Here is an 18,846-nt window from a genome sequence, read left to right as displayed (position 1 = left end):
CACTTGGACCTTTACAAGTTAATATTGTGCATTTTCTTTATTACTTACAGACTAATCGAATCAGAATTACCAGCATTTGAGACCAAGGGGTAGGGATGTCTTGATTTCCTCTGGATTATGTAGTACAGCAATAGATGCAAAATACAGTGCAAAAAACTCCACTGAAGGAAAATACCTTTCAAACACTGTAAAACAGACTGTGACTTGTCTTTTGACTAGGGTAAGTGAAATGAGACATGCCTGTGACAGGTTGAATACTGCTGCATCTACACCTTCCATATACAGGCAGCAGAAGGGAGCTAGCCCTTTTAACTGGTAGGCTAGGATCAAGGGCAAGTTTGCTGTACCTGAAAGAAGTCTTAGCATGGACATAGGACAATCCTGACAGTTTCTTTTCTATTTGTGCTCTCACATATATTAATGGGCTCAACTACAGTCTATTATATCTTCAGTAAATTTTTTCGGTGAGTGTTTTATGGATAAAGAGCCTTCGCAGACATTTAAGACATTTACAGACAGCTGAAATTTAGTCTCCAATGCGCCACAAAAGGTCCCCCAACTTTAACAAGAACCAGAAAGGAAAATCTGAAGCCATAATTTAATCCTGGCTTTGGTACTTCAGCTAAAACAAGATTTAGATGCAATGGTTGTCTCCATCCATTCTGCTCAAAGGCATGTGATAACAGCTGCATTATTTGGTATACTTAAACCAAGCCAACTGAAAACCCTATCAAATACACTGTTGGAAAGACCTGTGCACTGGTAGGGTAACAGGATGAAGTGGGTAAGCCATGAGGTCTTACCGTCATTATTTCCCATCAATCTCCAGTTCTGCCTTGGAGAAGGTGGGGGGACACACAATTACAAACCCAAAGGAAATATACTGGACTATTGGTGCAACAACAAACTCCCACGTGTGCAGCAAACCAGCCGACAACATTGGAAGACAAGCAAAATGTCAGCTAATGCTGCCAGGTCACCGCACTGTCCCACAGGGACCAAATGCAGCTGGGAGTCATTCTTCTGACTGGCTATCCTGGGCTGCTGAGTAGAGGTGCCTGCAGAGTCTCCCCACTGTGGAAGAGTGCTAGCGTGTTCCCTATTTTTAGGGTTTTATTTCCATTTTCTGGGTTCAATTTTCCCTCCATAAACATCTAGCAAAGCATTCATAGTTTTCTACAGAACTTGACTGAAATGCTTGCGCTTTGCTCTTTGCAAATTACCATCACGTAGGGTCAGATCAAAACAACGTACAGTCAACTTAAATGTTAATTGAACACTGTCAGTGAGCATAATTGAGGAAAAAAAAAGTATAACCTTTTGCAGATGCCTTAAATTGAAACTACACACTGACAAACAGTAAGGTGCCTTAAATTGAAACTACACACTGACAAAAAGGTAAGTTTAAAACACACCTTTGAGGTTCTAAGGCAGCAAAACACACATTATTCTGGTTTTATTATGTGTCTTGTAGGAACAGAAGAAGCATTTGCCTGAACATCTGAAGCCTAAGAATAAAATTAAAAATACAAAATACTATTAACTGCATAGTAGTTTGCTCTTTGGATGTGCTTCACCTCTTTTTCCTCAAATACTTTGTTTGATACATGGAACTTCAGATGCTCAGCATTATTCTGAAGCAAGCACTACCAACTTCCCTTGCTTATAAGGGAAAATTACGCCAATAATACTCTCTCCGGGTGATATGGTTTCTGCCCCACTCTGTCAGTCTTGTGTTTTCACCTTGTTGGTGTCCACAAGGTCTCTCTCCACCTCCACATTAGAGCTGTACAGAGGAAGGATGAATGAAGATAACAAGGCGAGCTTTTGAAACTACATCTGAAGCTGAGGCCACATTCAATCAAGTTCTGTTTCCTTCAGTCAGCACCTGTCTTCTATAAAAGGACATGAAATATGTCTTCATTCAAATGCAGGATTATTACTATTCATATATTATCTAAATGACGCAATGAATTATTCAAGACTGGTGTTGAATAATCTCTCACGGGATCTAAAGACACACTTGGTTTTAGAAATTCTTTCTCATTAAACATTTCACTCTTCAAATCAAGCCATACTTGCATTTCAGTGGCTGATGCAATACAAAAATCTAAGTGTAATAATCTGGTATTTTTTCAGAGTTTCCTCAGACAAGGCCTTGACAATCCCTACATAGTCTGATTTCAGAAAGAAATTTCTGAGATTGGATGCTCCCACCACAAGATTTCTTGCTCTGTCTGGTGATGAGAAATTCTGGGAAAGAATTGATAAAAGATCCTTACTAGTCCTTGAAAGGTTACAAGTTAGAGTTATAAAATGCAGGGAAATTATTGGGAAAAAATACAAAATAAACTTTGGGGAGCATAAAATTGGGCTTAGTCCATTGCTGTTGAGTTTGTTCAGCATGAACGCTGTGCTCCTGAAACCACTTTCTGTGCTTCAACTGAGAGAAAGCTTAGTGAAACATACCCATTACCAAAAGCTCATATGCTAAACTACTGTAAAGAAGGCAAGATATGTAACTTTTCACTGTCTTTTTTTTGCCCCTAACATTCCTGTTCTTTCACATCTCGCTGGAGCAAGTCATTGTTTTGCCTTTCACAGATGTGCAGAAATATTGCCCCCAGCAGTACTCCTAGAAATGCAGTTCGGAAGATTTGCTTCATGTTGACTGCTGAGAACAATGATCACCTCAGTAAAACACTGATAAGGAAGAGTGAAAACAGTGTTTCCAATGCTACCAATGACATGTACAGTGTTGCTAGACAGGTCTGTTTCATTCCTGATAGGTATGATCTCCTGATGCAGAGTCACTGAAGGCCCTGAAGACCTTCTGTGAAGAGCAGTCACAGGCATTGTATTTAACTAGTTCAGGCAGCTGAGCTTTTCCGAAGCTATCAGGCGGAGACACAGAGTGCTGTTACACGAAATGATCTTCTCTAAACCAATATCTGTTCTCTCAGAGATAAGGACAAGAAACGTAAAATTTTTCAAAGCCCCATTAATTTTATTGGTTTTAACCTGTGCTATGACATGCTTGATAAGAGCAGTGTATTTCATTCTCTTCATTGTTGTAGCATTTGCAATCTTCAGCTATTCTTCACAGTAGGTACAAGGCGATCCACACTGAGAAATGCAATGCTGTGTTAAGAAAAGATTGCAGCAATTCTCATTTTTTCTCCTTTCCTTTATCTGTGTGTTCTTTACTTCCGCCAGCAGCCACAAAAGCTGGCACAAATGGGCACGAATTCTAAAATGGGCACACACAGAAGTGGTTTCATGTTTTTCTTACACAGTTCTGCTTCACTTTTTGAAAGATTGCATTACAGGCTTTGCAGTTAGTCAGAGTGCTCAAAACCAACACTTGAATCAGAGATCGTCTTGACAGGTCTGGTCTGCAAATCTTTGTGTGCATTCAGGGCTTCTATCCTTCAGACAACTGTTCTGTGTTTGGTCTTAACTTTATCAGAAGCAGGGGATCACTTTGCACAAACATGTTCACCCTGTTCCACCTTGCTCACTGCCCAGAATACAAGCCAGACCCCAAAACAACATTTCTTTGTTAAATACAGCTGCCACAAAACCTGTCTTGGCATCTGACAAATGTTTAGGCATGACACCAGTTCCAAAAAAAGTCTCAAACCTGAGGCCACCCTTACCTTTCAAAGACTGAAACTAAGAATTGACTAAGTTTACATTAAAAAAAAGCTGAAGTCCCACACGCCACCTCTTAGTTCACCTCTTCCCCTGCATGACCTTCCAGACACTACACCAGCCTTTCTCCAATAACTGCTATTCATACTGATGCTCCACTGACTTCTCAGCTCCAAAAATTGCCCTGGCCACTCTCTAACCCCACATGCCACTTTCCTACTGACTCAAGCGCAGGCAAAAAGCTTTTAGGCCAGTCCCACAGGCAGCACCAGGACTCCTTCAATACAGACACTTTCTGCAACCCCACAAACCACCCCACACTCCACCTGATGGTTTTATACAGGGTCCTTTCAGGCTCTTGTCCATGGGTGTTCATGCTGAAATGATGTTATGCCAATAGGTGGGATGAACAACAAAAAAATATTTAGTCCAGAATTTCACTGCCATTTTTGTGATCTCATAGAAATACACTAAACTTTGCAAAAAGTTTCTTTGCATAAAGGAAAATTGCCATGCAGACCTTTGACTGACCTGTTATGGCTGGCTGTACATACATACTTATCTAAAACCCCCTCTTTCTGGCAGCTCACTTACCAAACACAGCCTGTTTCCTTCCTATTTATCTCATCAGCAAAGATGAATGGATGGATGGAGCCTAGCTATGTCTGCTCCTGATCCTTCCTTTCCAACTCTGATCTTGGCAAGCAATACTACAGCTCAGGTCCCTTGCTCTCCCCCTGTGATGCAGGCAAGCCACATACAAGACTAGGAATTTACAGAGGCTGCCTAGGGCTGAATGACAAAACCTAGAGAAGCCCTTTCAAATATCTTTGGTTTTTTTCCTCTCTGACCCAGTGGAGAAGACTCTGCATTCAGGGTGATAGGAAAAAGTATAGAGGAAAGCTCAGCACATGGCTGTAGAAGACTCAGGGACTCTTAAGGGCAAAGCTCCACCAGGGCCCTTCCTTATCTACTTTGTTCTAGAGCACTTTAGGCTCTTCCTATTGTGGCTTATGGTTTCCTGCACTTCTCATGTGAGAACTGAAGGCATCAGATTAGGAAAGCTCGGGGTGAGGAGGATGACATAACTCTCTGGGCCAGTCTTTGGTGAAATGCATAAGACCTGGCAGACCTGCATGTTTATATATGTATACAGAACGTACGCACTATGTACATGTAGATAAGGGCAATCTGTAACAATATAAAGATCTAAAGAATAAGTAATGTATTGGACTTGGTTTTGAGCTCAGTAATATCACTAAAAGGCAGGAAAACTCCAGTGCTGTCAGTAAAGTTAAAGCCACAGAAAACCACTGTATATGAGAACAAATGAGAGAGATCTCACAACTACAAGTTTTGTGTAAGCTTACTCTGCAAACATTCGTTCTACTACGCTTACAGACTGAGAAAGCAAAAAACCCCAACTTCTTGGAGCCAGTCTCTTCATGTATTTTAAATCAGGTAAAATGAGCTGTTTTAATTCATAATGCAAGTTGAACTGGCAGTATAAGACCCTCTTTGACAGTATGAATAAACCCCACATAGACAAAGATAAATAGAAGGGTGCTGCATGCAAAATGAGAGTGAAGGTTGTTAGACACATGTATATTTTATTGAGGCATACACTTCTCCTACATCAGGAGTAACCATATAAATCATGAGGCCTCAGCTCACAGCCATTTAACAATCTTCTATAAATACCAACTAAAAATATTCACCTGAAACACATTTGTTTCAATTCACTTCACTGTGCCTATAAATAATCTCCCTGTCAAACAGGAACCCATGCTGATCCACAGATTACTCTACTCAGTCCACACAAATCACTCCTTGCAATTTCAATAAAACACTCAAAGACTTTGAAGAATCATAAATAAGCAAAGGATTAATAAACTCTCCCAATTAATCCTAACTTAGAGTTCCCTATTTATGCACGCCTAAACCACAGCATTCATCAGATTTCTCAACACCTGTCCTCCAGGTGGATGCTTACCTGAGCTGTTGGATTAGATCTTCCCCTTCTTTAATAACATTAAGGGTAGCATCCAAGGTGGCTGTTTGTTGCTGCTGAAACTGCTTGATAAGCTCCTGAACTGCATCCACAGAGTCAGCACAGACATCCTCTAAGAGCTCCTTCTGCAGATCTTCCATCCATGTCCACAGCTGGGAAGGAGGGGAGGGAAATATAAATCAGAGAGGGATTGAGATTTAACCCTTTTGCTCTCTAATTCCAGATCAGTAAGTATTAACTAGGGCTGTATGTTTCACATGAAAACTGAATGAAAGTTGCTAAAAACAAAAAGATATATTGGTTATTGATTCTGGTTGATGCAATTCCATTTCAAGCAAAGTAAGATAAATATAATGTCAGGGTTTGTGGTTTGGTTTTTTTTTCAAAAACTAATGTGCATTTCAGTTTATTATATGACAATAAGTAATTGTATTATTCTGATTAACTCTTTACACAAATAACAAATTAAAATGCCCTACAGCTGTGATAACCTAACCCTTTCAGGAGATGTGTGCTATCAGCTGCTATTAATTTCAGACACAGCTGAAGCCTGTTGCAGAACAGACCTAAAATCTTTGGTGTGTATGTATGGTACTGCCTGAAGTCTAGCTGTGCCTGCTCAGCTATGCCTTCCCAGGCAGAAGGTTTTGTGGAGGGTTTGGTTTGGATTTTTTTTTGGTTTGGGTTTTCTGTGTGTTTCCACCACTTACCCCCCTCCTCAAAATGCACCTCAAACTCTGCTTTTTAACTTTGGGAAAATCCAAACATAGGAGACAGCAATATCACCAATCCCATGCAGATCCATTAATTTTAAATAGTCTTGACTACCAATTTCAAAACAACAACAACAAATCATTTGAGTAAGTGCTTAGATGAGAATTTCCAGCCAGCTGTTCATCAGAGATCTGGACAGTGGCAGGCAAGCCCCAGCAGCCTCTTGTTGGCTGTAAAGGCTTAAAGCAGACAGAGGTTTCCCCTTTAAGCTTGCTGTGAAAAGTGAGTGTAAAATTGCACCAACTGAGCTGGCAGTCTGCCAGCAAATCCTAATGACTCCACCAGAGAGACTATTTTCTGTGCCATGCCTGCCCCATTAACCCACATTCTGCTGGTATATTCTGCAAGGTCACAGAGAAGTACAGGAGTGGGAAATGACACATTGCACCGGGGCGCTGGGAAATGTCTAAGGCCATGGTGCTGGTGGCAGCAGGGCTGCACTTCTGCCTGCCATTCCAGGGAGCTGCAAAGAAGTTTGTCTCAAAGGGACCTAGAGGTACACATGAAGCAGACAACAGACGTTGTGTGGGGGTGGCAAAAGAGCTGGTGAAAATGTTCCTGTTCAAAATGAGGCACGCTGGATCCCCATCCTACAGGATTTCTTCTGAGACTGTGAATTCTGCACGTCCATGTAAAACGAGAGGAGGAGAGGGACATCTTAAGTGCCGTCTGGCAAGGCTTCTCACGATTAGGGTCCAAACCTAAGGCCAGTCATCAAATGTTACATTATATGCATGCTACTGACTTCAAGGATATCATGCTGATCTAAACCAAAATGAAAATCAGAACCTATCCCAGCACTGTTCATGATATCAGAAAAGGGAGAGCCCAGCTCCCTGTGCTATGTCCCCACCTCCGCTACCGACTCTTTGCTTGACTCTTTGCTTTCAAAAACAAGTTTTAAAACATATGCTTAATTTGAAAGCTTTTCAGTCAGATTTTCAGAGTCAGCTTTGAATATTTTGGGTAAACGCCTCTGTTTATTCATAAATAGCATAATCATAATGGCCTACACTATTACTGGCCTGAAATGGAATGTCTTTGCTCAGGTTATTTACATATTTTCACATTCTCAGGAGAAAGACATGATATAAAAAGGCAACTATTAATGACAGAAACAAACATAATTAAGTGGTCAGGCTTGTGAAATAAATGAAAGAATGAAAACATATTTAAAGAACCAAATAGAGAGCTTTTTCATTTGTGGCCTGAGGTCCACAGGCTGAACTTTGGGAAGCCACCATAAAGGAAAATGCATTAATGCCTTTATATACTAATTACATTCAGACTTTTCCTGGTTTTGATCTGATTCCTGCACCCACTCAAACAGTAGGGACAGCTGGACTGTAACAGACGAGGACCAAGTTGTTCAGGAATATTACTTTCTCTGCTTATCAGATCTTCAAGTAATAGAGCACTTTGTAAATATAGAAGAGAAAAATGGCCATGCATATAAATCATCCTTCGGTTTCAAGTTGGGAAAGCCAGTAGTTTTTAAATTTCTTGCTGTTGTCATATTTCATTTTTTCACTTAAGGTAACAAGAAAAGCTCAGGGAATTTCCTTTACAAAAATGAAAGTGAAACTGAGAACTTGCTTCATTGTTAGGAATCTGCTGTTCTCTTGAAATTATCATGTTAGAAAGGGCAGAGGAGAAAGTTTCCAATCCCTCACTGTGACTTCAGACGAAAACCCTGTTTTCAAGTGTCTCCAGAACCCAACTTTCAGCAGCAGCCGAAAGGATTTGGACACTTAAGATCCTAAGTCACTTTTTGAGAACGCTTCTAAATCAAAGCAGTTTCGAAATACTTAAACTGTACTGTACCTGGAACCGAAACGCTCATTAATTTCAGAGAGCACTCAAATGTATTATCTCATATTAGCTTCAGATGTTTCCATTAATGACCTCTGATTGTAAGGATTTGCATAATAAAATCTATCAGAATCTAGGTCATCCTTGACTCAGAGGCCTTTAATCCTTTAGACTCCACCAATCCCTGGGAAATCCTAATACAAAGAATCAGTAACTATTAATAAGATTAGGACGATCTTTCAGGAACAATTTACAACAGGAACCTGATTCAAAAACCACCTAGGTTATGTGCTACAGCTAACAGCACCTGAAATAAATTACTACCAAGCCCCACTTGTGAATGCCACAGCAATGAAAAGATGAACTCCAAGTCACTGCAACACCAGAGTCAGAATCACAGCTCAGGAAAATCAGTCCCTATAGGGCTTGATGTTTAATTCCAATGCAACCATTCAACTGATTTTAAAAAATCCTGACTATTAAAACCCCCTATCACCAGGTAACTTGTGCATTTCCTAATTCATGCTGCAACCTACTCTGAACAGCTAGCTAGCTTAGACTGAGTGAACTGTTTCAATTTTTCATTTAAATTTGACATATTACACAGGACAACTTTTCTCTCGTATTTGCGGAAACTGACTTTCTTCTTTTATTCTTAGCATGAGCAAAATTTGTGAGCACCTGTCCCATTCACATACAGACTCCAAACTACTGCTAATGTATCACTTGATCCTGTACAGGAGCCATTTGTAGATGCATGCAGGCATTGCAAATACTAACACAATATTTTCACATCCAGCTGTGGTGACTTTTACTAAGCTTGCCAGTGCTGCGTGTGTCCAGAAAAGGAGATAATCTCTGCACTGTATTACTTAACATGTACTAAACCAAAGATACAGAATCCTGGAAAAAAATGAAGAAATAACACAAAAAATAATTTTTGTTCTTCCTTCAAGATGATCTATGCTTTGGTATGATTAATTGGATATGGAAATACTAATGCATTAGTGGTAAAACCTGAATTAAGTCCATGAGAGAGATCCAGCCACAAATCTGACTCATCCAAACTACGTCTAAAAATGCCATAGTTGTCAGCTACGCAGAAGTCTAAGGCAAATACCCTAAAACGTCCATGCTGAAGGTCCATAGAGGCTCCAGAATTGAGGCTTTATTTATCAAGGTAACCATGGCTTTAGACAAGAAAAACAATTCTCTTCTGATTACTAGACCAGTGGAATAAAAGAATGACCCCCCTCCCCTTCTTTTGGGGGAACATTTGGCACCTCTCATGCATTGTAACAACTTCTGTGTCTTCCTTGGCTATAGAACACAGGCAGTTTCCCTCCATCCAAGAGACAATATATCTCTTTATTCCCAGCTATTTCATCTGATGCAATACCCTTCATTTTACTCAAGTACTTAATGAGACCACTTACTGGAGGTTTGAAGGACATCTGTGCCTGTTACCTAGAAATTAATGCTTCTAACTTAGAGCAAGGGACCACTTCAAACAAAATCTAAAATCTAAAGAGATTGCTAAGAAAATCTTGCCTGCATGTTTGGAATAACTATTAAACACCCAGTGTCTATGCTCTGCTTTTTGCAAATGCTAGAGATGAGTTTTAATCCACTCAAAACCAGTTTAAAAACACTGACTAATGGGAGCAGTGAAAAGCAAAGAACCAGTCAGTTCAATTCATGACAATTACCATCATACAACATTTTTGCTAGTTGTTCAAAACAAGGATGTTAATGGAAACAAGCAACTTTCCAGGGTATATGTTCTACCCCTTTGCTATGTCAGAGAAGTGTCATGTCTTGCAGTACAGGCCCCAAAAGGATGCTCATGCCAACTCAGTAAAGTGAACATCCATCACAGCAAGGAAGGCTACAGCAGAATGAAGAAGAATTTAGTGAAATATGGGGACCCTCTTTTCCCACCTGATTTGCACTGTTTCCACTCCATGAGTTGTGACATAAGTGTGCAGAGAACCAAGGGCAGGTTGAGAAAAAAAACCCAAACACAAACAGAATTGCTCCAGCGAGAGATGTCCATCAACCCTATTTTCCTCTGCTACTATGCCAGGCTTATACAAACCTATTCTGAGCAGTAACATCTATCTTTTTCATAATATGCATTAGGAAGTCACATAGACCCCAAGTTCAGGTTAATTTACAGCACCTCAGCCTGTGCTTATGTTTAAACACCTGTTCAAGTGCTGTTGTGAATCTGGCTTCACTGCACACCCTTCAGGAAATTGCCTTTTCTACCTTGATTTTGCCGCACTAACATGGTGGAGATAATAAAACTTTTCAGCACAATTAACCTTCATCAGCTGATATTTATTCACGCTTAGAATGCATCCAGTGCCATTTCAGTTGAAAGAACTGATGGTTGTTATAAATTGGAAACATATTTCAACAACATTTTCCAAAGTCATATTCAAGGTCTCGTAGAAATGTCAACAGAAACACAGAAAACAATGTATGTAATGATGAGCTGTAATGTGACCGCATGCCATCAGTGAAGTGTCACACAATGACACCATACCTAATAAAATGTGGGGTAAGACCAGACACTACATATGAAATGCCACAATATGTGACTTCCATGGTAAGATACAGCTGATGAAACACCTTGCTGCAAGAAGTAACATTGTCAGATACCACCAAACTGGTTGGGAAGAGGCAACGAGTGGGGAAAAAAGGGAACATTCTGTGAAAAAAAATCTGATCTCTTCCTAACCTCTTCCTTGCTTTTTCCCTCTTCCTCGCCAATTTCTTGACATTCATCCTTGGTTGGACTGCATCTGGTGCTTCTGTATGCTGACGCTTTTTAATTAGTAACCTTGCCTATGGCAAAAGGATTTGCAATGCCTAAACATCTGATGCTTTTTCCAAGTCCTGTATGGACCAGATTGATATAGCACAAAATAATCTCCTCTCAAGGGAAACATGATTTGGGTAGCTACGCTTACATCAGGGAGTGTGTAGATTCCCAGCTCAAGGTCATGTAAATGTAATTCAGGGACTATTCCCTCTAGAAGAGAAAGTTGGCTTATAATTGAAGAATCAGATGTACATGTTCTGTGCTTCTTCTGCTACCATTATGAATTGCAAAAATATGTTCCTCTTCTAGTATTAATTTAATGTAAGTTATTTGTAATTATAAATCTGGATGTAGTTAACTTCAGTAATTGTAGTAAGCAAATCAAATTCTGCACTTGATCATATTGATAACAGCCTTGGAGAAGTTCTTCCTACATCAGCAGATTTACTCAAATTTACACCAATGTAACACAGTACAATTTGGTGCAGAAGGAGCTTTCCATAGCTGTAAAATACATACTACAAATTCAGCAATTTACTTAAATGCAGGAGCCATTACATTTTCCTCTAAATTGTTCACTGGTTCTAAACCTTTCATTACTTCTCAAATGGGAGTTGCGCTACCTCTTCCCTCTGTGCTTTTTTAGTGACTGGCCATATCACTTGCAGTCTTACGCTGATCTGCTGCTTTGAGCCTTTTGTGCAACTTTGTGCACTACACCGTAGGAATCTCAGAAATAAATCACTTGTGACAATTCTGAATCATTCTGAAACTTGCTAAGGATTAAAAAAACTGTGGTACCTTTCTCTAACCAGTCTTACTGGATCCATCAGCTTGAACCACTACAGTGACACTAACCATTTTTAAACTAGTGGTGTAGACTCTGTTGCGTACATGTACTTAAAGCATAGCAGAATGTGTCTTTTGAGTGATAAGTGAATTACAGGAGTACCCCTGTATGGCTTTGATGAAGATTTACTCAGTACGCAAATTATCACAGGCACTGGCTGCCCACTCTGCTGCCTTTGTACATGGCAGTAAAAGTTGCAAGCCCACACAGTAGAACTGGGAGAAGCTCATCTTCCTCAGCTTCAGGAAAATGGGAAAATGGGCTGTAATATGACTAATAAAAGGGTGACTTATAAGAGTTGGCACATCCTATTTAATTGTGCTCATAAAACAACCTTCTAGCTGCAGCGTGAACCACTGTTATGTGGGGAGCAAGGCATACGGACTGGAGACTTGTCTCCATAACACATGAAACACATGCAAGGGCCCTCAAAAGCCAAGGATGGTATTTGAGCAAAGCCATGCAGTCAGTCAATAGGCTGGTGAATGGCCTGAAAAATGCAGATAGTGAAGTGTGAAGTTAAATGCAGTCTATAGGAATCCTTTGGCTAGCACATGGCTGAATGATGGAAAGAACTTCTCTTCCATGCACCTGCCCTTGCTCTGCTGCAGGTTCAACTTCCTGTCATTTGGTTTATGTGGCTGCATTTACAAGCATTTAATTCTTATTACCTTAATTCTGTCTCACAATTTTTTGCCATCACAGATGGCAGAATTTTATTCACTAGCGGTCTGGCTGTGCTTCAAACTCCCCTGCTCAAGAGCGGGATGTGCTGCCAGGATACTACAGCTCTCTTCATTCCCAGCTTCTTAATCCTTCATGAAAAAACCTTGCTTCTAGACAACAAATGGACAGGAAAGAGGGGCATCCCACACCACCCCAGCTGTCCTGGTTCCTCAGTCCCAGATATTTGGTAGCTTTACAGACAAGATTTAACTCTGCAAAGAAACCACCAACATGAATGACTGGTGAATGTTTGCATTTTGGTCAAAGCCACAGTCTATGCTCTGGAGTTGGAGAGGGATTTGCTCTTATTTTGCTGCTTCATGGTAATTGATTGCTGATAACTCAGAGTGAACTTTTACATAGCTCACACAAAAATAATGCTTGTTATACCAGCAAAGCCCTCTCTACAGCCCCAATTATCAGAATGAAACTGTAAACTGGCAATGTATCTCTCTTCTCCAAGGAACCTGCCATCCAGGTGAAGGACTGCACACACGTTACCTGCATGTGCAGCTCTGGCAGTTCATGTCCTCTGCTCTCTGCCTGCAAATGCACCTCTGATGGGAATATCATCATGTTTAGGAACTGAGCACTTTTTTTAAAAAAAACAAACCAGCATTTACTTAATCTGTTATAAAAGCATTTGCGTTTTTCATCCCCTTGTCTTGTGATTTCTCTACTTGTAATACTCCCCCGCCCCCAACTACATTGATTCAGCTCCCAGCAAAAACAGTGTTCATACTTGTAAGAGGCATAAATTTAAGGTTTGATGTTTCACAGCCCTGCAGTGAGAGGAGGGGCAGATATTGTCAAAGACTGATTTTGTATCCTGCTTTGTATGTATCTCAGCTGTTAATTTTATCCCACTGAAGGAACAAAATTTCTAGCTTTTGAAAAAGGCACGTGGTGCTTCATTCTAACCCTGAAAAGTGCTAGGATGTGAAATGGCCAATCACTGAATATTTTATCAGCAGAGAGCCAGTCTGTGTCATTTTAGTGGTTTATGCTTTCATTGCTTTTTAAACCTGGCCATAATATGAGAAAAGGAACAAAAGTGCTGTCCAGGACAGGGGTAGTGTGTAAGTGTGTAAGACAGATACTTTGTGGTAGACATGTTCCGGGAACAAGACCTTTTCAGGACTTCTACAGGTTGCCAGCAAGTGGAACTGCTAAACTGACTATCCCCTTCATCACAAGTCTCTATTATCTAATGGGCAATTGCTCTGAAATGTCAATATTAACAGTTAAAGTCAAACAACAAATTATTAAGTTCAGTAACATTAACTTTGGATCCTGAGTCAATTTACAATGAATGACAGGATTATACACTATGTCCCAGAACCAGTGTCATGTTTGCTCCATGATTAACTTTGATAGATTCTGTCAACTCTTCTGATGAGAGTCAACAGCAGCCGACCTTAGCCCCATGAGCTTTCTGCTCCCTGCTTTCCACCAACTCTGCCACAACTTAAGTGCCAAGCTCTGTCAAAATTAGTGACCTACACTGAAATAATCTTCTAATCACGATATTCAACCGAAGCAGAGAGAATTTAATTTCACAGGTCTTGGTTATCAAGTAAAATTAAGTTAGCAGTGCCTGCAATAAAACACTGTTACTGTTCCTAACTGACAGGGTAAACCTACTCCCATTACTCACTTGAGTAACCCCACTGGTATCTACGGGGTGACCAAGGTGACCTGCTGACCACAAATAATTTAGGTCTATATAGGAAGTTGCCTGACACTTAATGGTCCAGGACTTTGCTCTCAGTTTCTCATGGCCTTATCAGACAAGCTGTTCAGAGTGAAACATTCCATATGAGGTATCTGCCTAAGGCTGAACTTGATGAATTTCTAGGCAAAAGGTCCAGAATGAGAGGAAGGGGAAAAAGGAGTTACTTTGCCTGTGTTAGAAAAGGAGTCTTATTTCTGCTCACATGAGATGGTCCAGACCCTCCATGCTTTTAAGCAAGGGTTTGAAATTTTGCAGAGTTTAGCCTTGATGTAAAGAATATACATTATGTCATCCCTGTGAAAATTTGCCCAAATTTGGTCACTCAGAAGACCTCTGCCAAGTTCCAGTTTGCACATGTTCAGTAAGAACCTGTTAAGAGTTTGGCAGTTCATTTTTCTCAACATTAAATATTTCCTGAGCATACTCATCCCCCCCATTCTGTGGGCCAGGTAGACCTGGCCGGCTCCCCATGGAACTGCAAGCACCGAGTACCTCGTCCTATTGCTCTTCTGACCTACCAAGGGCCAACAAAGCACAGGGCACATGACCTGAAACCTCACTACTGCCTCTCCTGCTTTTTGCTGCTGTCTTGCTGGACTCAATGCAACACAAAAGTGGTAATCTGAAAGCCACTTAGAAATGAGAAACCTAGAGTGGTAAAACATGCTTTTCATGCCCCAAAGAGCTATGAAGCAATTGCAGAACTGCTTTGTTCAGGTAAGACCCATATACTGTAAATGGATCAAGTTCCCCCTTGTTTTTAAATTAGCAACTGCATTATCAGCCAATAATACAACAAGTAACACAACAAACCTTTACTTCAGTTATATAGAGAATACACTGAGGTATATATACTTGCTCTTAAACACCTACATTAATCCTAAAAGCTTAAAATCCTGCCAATGAAGCCAAGAATGTACTTGCATGTGGATATCACACAGAGCTACCTATGTGTAGCCTCACCTCAACACTTAATTGACCAAAGTAATTCCCAGGCTTTTCTATACTGTTGTTTAAAACCCCAGCACTGAAGCTGTATAACAAACTGCTGGCAGCGTATTTCCTGCCACTTTAAGCCAGGCAAAACAAAACTATGATTGCTAAATGGAGAAGAAAATCTGTATGGAAAGTAAAGACATTTACAAGATGCTGTCATCATTTAATTACGCAAGAGGATTTTACAAGTTTTTAATGATATGGAAATAGTGACAGTGTTCTTTTGGGTCTACATTTTTATACTTGGAATTGTAAAGTACACTGCAGAACCGTAAGTATAAAACTGTGAGACCAATGTAAAATATTAAGATTCAGACAATGAATTACAAGATGTTTTTATTATTTGCCTTGAGGTTCTTGAGTCTTCAGGGTGTGATTTTATCACATCTGCAACCTCTTCTCCAGGAGGCTCAAAAACTATTCCCTTTTAAACTAAATGAAATGACAGCCAAGAATCTTGTATCATCATTTGATCCTAGCAGCTGAGAGCTCACAGAAAGACGTCAGCTATCATGAGATTTGTGATAAAACTGCAAGATCTGACAATCTTGCCAATAATTGGTTCAGATCTGAAGTAAGAACCTGAATTCAATCGCACTTAATCCTGAGAGAAATGATTCAGGTACAAGTCTGTTGAGTTCATTTATCCCACTGATAATAATTTATAACTTTACCCTGCCATACAGATAATTGGATTTGATTCCCAAGGTACCAGGTTTCTGCTCACACCATCAGGAATGCCTTAGCCTAAAAGAGTATGAAAATATTGGCTATAAACTAAGAGAGCATAATGAATACTGTAGGACAGTGGGACACACAACATCTCTTTTATAGACATAGCCATAGGACCACTACATTACTCCTGAGTTAGGACACTAACAATCACTTAGGGGACTGCTCTAAATTTAAGCCTCTAAAATGCTTTTACCATACCAGAAAGTCATCATTTCAGCCTATTGCATGTATTGTTAAGTAAGGCTACTTTAAAAAAAAAAAAATCAAAATTATTGTTATGCTTAATTGACAGTCTTTTTCATATTCCTTCAACTGTATAAGTCAGTGTTTAGCAGAAGGAATCCTCTTACAATGCTTTCACAGGAAATGAGCAGTGATTCGAGTCTACTGTAGTATAAAATGCCACTCTTAACTTTCATTGCTCATGGGATATCCGGATTTAAATGACCCCCTAATTCAACACTATATATTGTCCTGAAGAAATTCTAGCAAGGCAGATTACAAAAGGAAACATTTCTTTGACAAGATCACTTTTTAAAAATGGGAGCTGTTAGAAGTTTTTCAGGTGCTGGGAATCTGAGCAGTCACACCTGGGGATGAAGAGGTGGGCAGAGTACAGGTGAAGCAGTGAGAAGTTCACAATCAATGTACTCATCCACACCTGGGAATTACCACATCAGAAATGTAATTCGTCTGTGCTAGGAAGACAGTCAGAAGCAACATGTTTGTTGCAGGAAGATATTTAGAATATTTCCATAAAAGCAATGTCAGTAAGACTGATTCTTTCTACTGAATTCTTCCTTTCACCAGTTCTGTCTCAGTAGATTAATATATCAAGAAATAATGAGAATTTGGAAAATTTAGATGAAAAATACATCTAGGCTATAGTGTCCTGCATTATTGCCAAGAAAACTTAAAGGGAACTGTTTATTCATTTCCAAGGACATAAGAGAAACAGTTGTTAATAGTTTAAGAAATGGTTTTAAGAATGGATTAAATGAATAATGATGGTTATTATTAAGTAACTAATAAAGCCTTCTAGAGTAATGCAAAATACCTCACGTGTTAAACATGTTAACATGCCAGCCAAACCGCTTTCTCCTTGCCCCAAGACACTCCTAGATGATGGGTTTGGATGGGCATAGTACACTCCAGCATCAGGCACAGCGTGGCAGGTAGGAAGGGCAAGGTTGATCAGGGAGGCATGTGTCAGCGCTGTAACTGGAATGCCTCCTGGTAAAACAGCAGCAATGGATCTCAGATCTCCCTGTATTTTACTGCTGCAGCAAAAGGATTTTTTTGCCCTGACATCTGTTATAATTTAAATCTGTTATTCCAAACTCTAACTCAACTAAAAGTGCTACTGACTCAAAGGGAATTTTGCTGATAAATCCTAACTTTAAAATTGGAATCTAATGTTATCTTTGTTGTTTGGGACTGAAATCCCAGCAAATGCAGTGAATTTATTTTTAAGCGGTTTCATAAAATGAGCGTGGATGGTGCAGATCTGACCTAGACAAGTGCACAAGTGGCTAGAGTAAGAACCAGCACTTGGTTCAGCCCAGCACTGTAGGCTGGGAGGCCTCACCAGGGCTGAGTACATTTCCTACTCAGAGCCCAGGGAGGAACCAACTGACATCAGTTGGTTGGAAACAGAGAAAGGACATAATACTATCATAGGCATGGTGGCAAAGGAAGGACATCTGTATTTCTTAATTTTTGAGGAATCCAGCTGTTTTAAACTCATATTGAAGAATGACAGTTACATTGGTTAACTTGCCATTTTACAATATATGTGAAGGGCCAAGCAAGACCAAGCAATGAGTCATTTCTACTTGAGCCAATCTATTTATAACATAAAAAGGCAAATACAGATCCAAACATGTGCTAAGGCTCTCTTGTTGTAATGCTTTGCCCTTTGCACCAGTTCCCCCCGGCAGTCTTTGGTTACTTCACTGTGTCTGTGGGGATCCCCACAGCTGGCAGACAAATACTAAAACCACAGCAATTTCCTCACTTATTATTTTTGGCAAAAACTGAGGTATTGGGCTGTGTGACTCCCACCAGTGCAGAAAGGTGTCATTGAAGGAGGCAGTGACTCACAATGAAATTCAGAGAATCTGCAGAAAATCAGTGTTTGGCCCCCCACAGGAGTGAATTAACACAGGGGTAAGTGACAACTTCCTTTCTCTTGCAGAGCTACTGTGCATCCTTCAACGTTGGGGAACTGCTGGAAACTGCAATAACTTTAGCAGCCTCTTTACACCCAACCCAACAGCTGTCATTCATTCTGATGGATGTGGATTCTTGGGTCCACCCTGACTTTGCTGATGTTCCAGTTTTATGCTACAGCTGCCTCGACTGTCCCTTGAGAGAGAGAGAGGCACCCAGAGTCTGTCCACTGTGGATCTCCACAAAACCAACAGCAAGTACTTACCGAGCTTTCAAAAAAGGCATCACAGCACCAATCTGTCCCATGGGTAAACATCAGTGAGGCACAGATTTAGGGTTTACTCTCAATATCTAGTAAACAGCATTGATGCTGTCACAAAAGACTGGGTTTTTAATAGTTTCAAAAAAATGTGCATTTTTATGCATCTGTATTTCTATACACCAAAACAGGGCTCATTAAAACTGGGTGAGTGGAGCAGACAAATTCCCTTCTTGTTGAAGAAGGACAGAAGTGAGTATAGTGCACTGCAATCCAGAACCCTTCATACAGA

General features: G+C 40.2%; 1 protein-coding gene across 1 annotated transcript in view; it reads right to left on the bottom strand.

Annotated features, from left to right (window-relative positions):
• The window catches only part of KALRN (kalirin RhoGEF kinase), a 532,592-nt gene that overhangs the window by 202,301 nt on the left and 311,445 nt on the right, over nucleotides 1–18,846 (bottom strand). The window contains exon 12 of the mRNA XM_075028813.1: nucleotides 5,648–5,817. Coding sequence (XP_074884914.1) covers nucleotides 5,648–5,817 — 170 coding nt within the window. The remainder of the gene's footprint in view (nucleotides 1–5,647; nucleotides 5,818–18,846) is intronic.

The sequence above is a fragment of the Buteo buteo genome, chromosome 5 (genome assembly GCF_964188355.1).
Source record: "Buteo buteo chromosome 5, bButBut1.hap1.1, whole genome shotgun sequence".
In the NCBI taxonomy this organism is placed as follows: Eukaryota; Metazoa; Chordata; class Aves; order Accipitriformes; family Accipitridae; genus Buteo; species Buteo buteo.
Note: the sequence above shows the minus strand (reverse complement) of the source record. Positions and strands in the feature narration are given on the sequence as shown.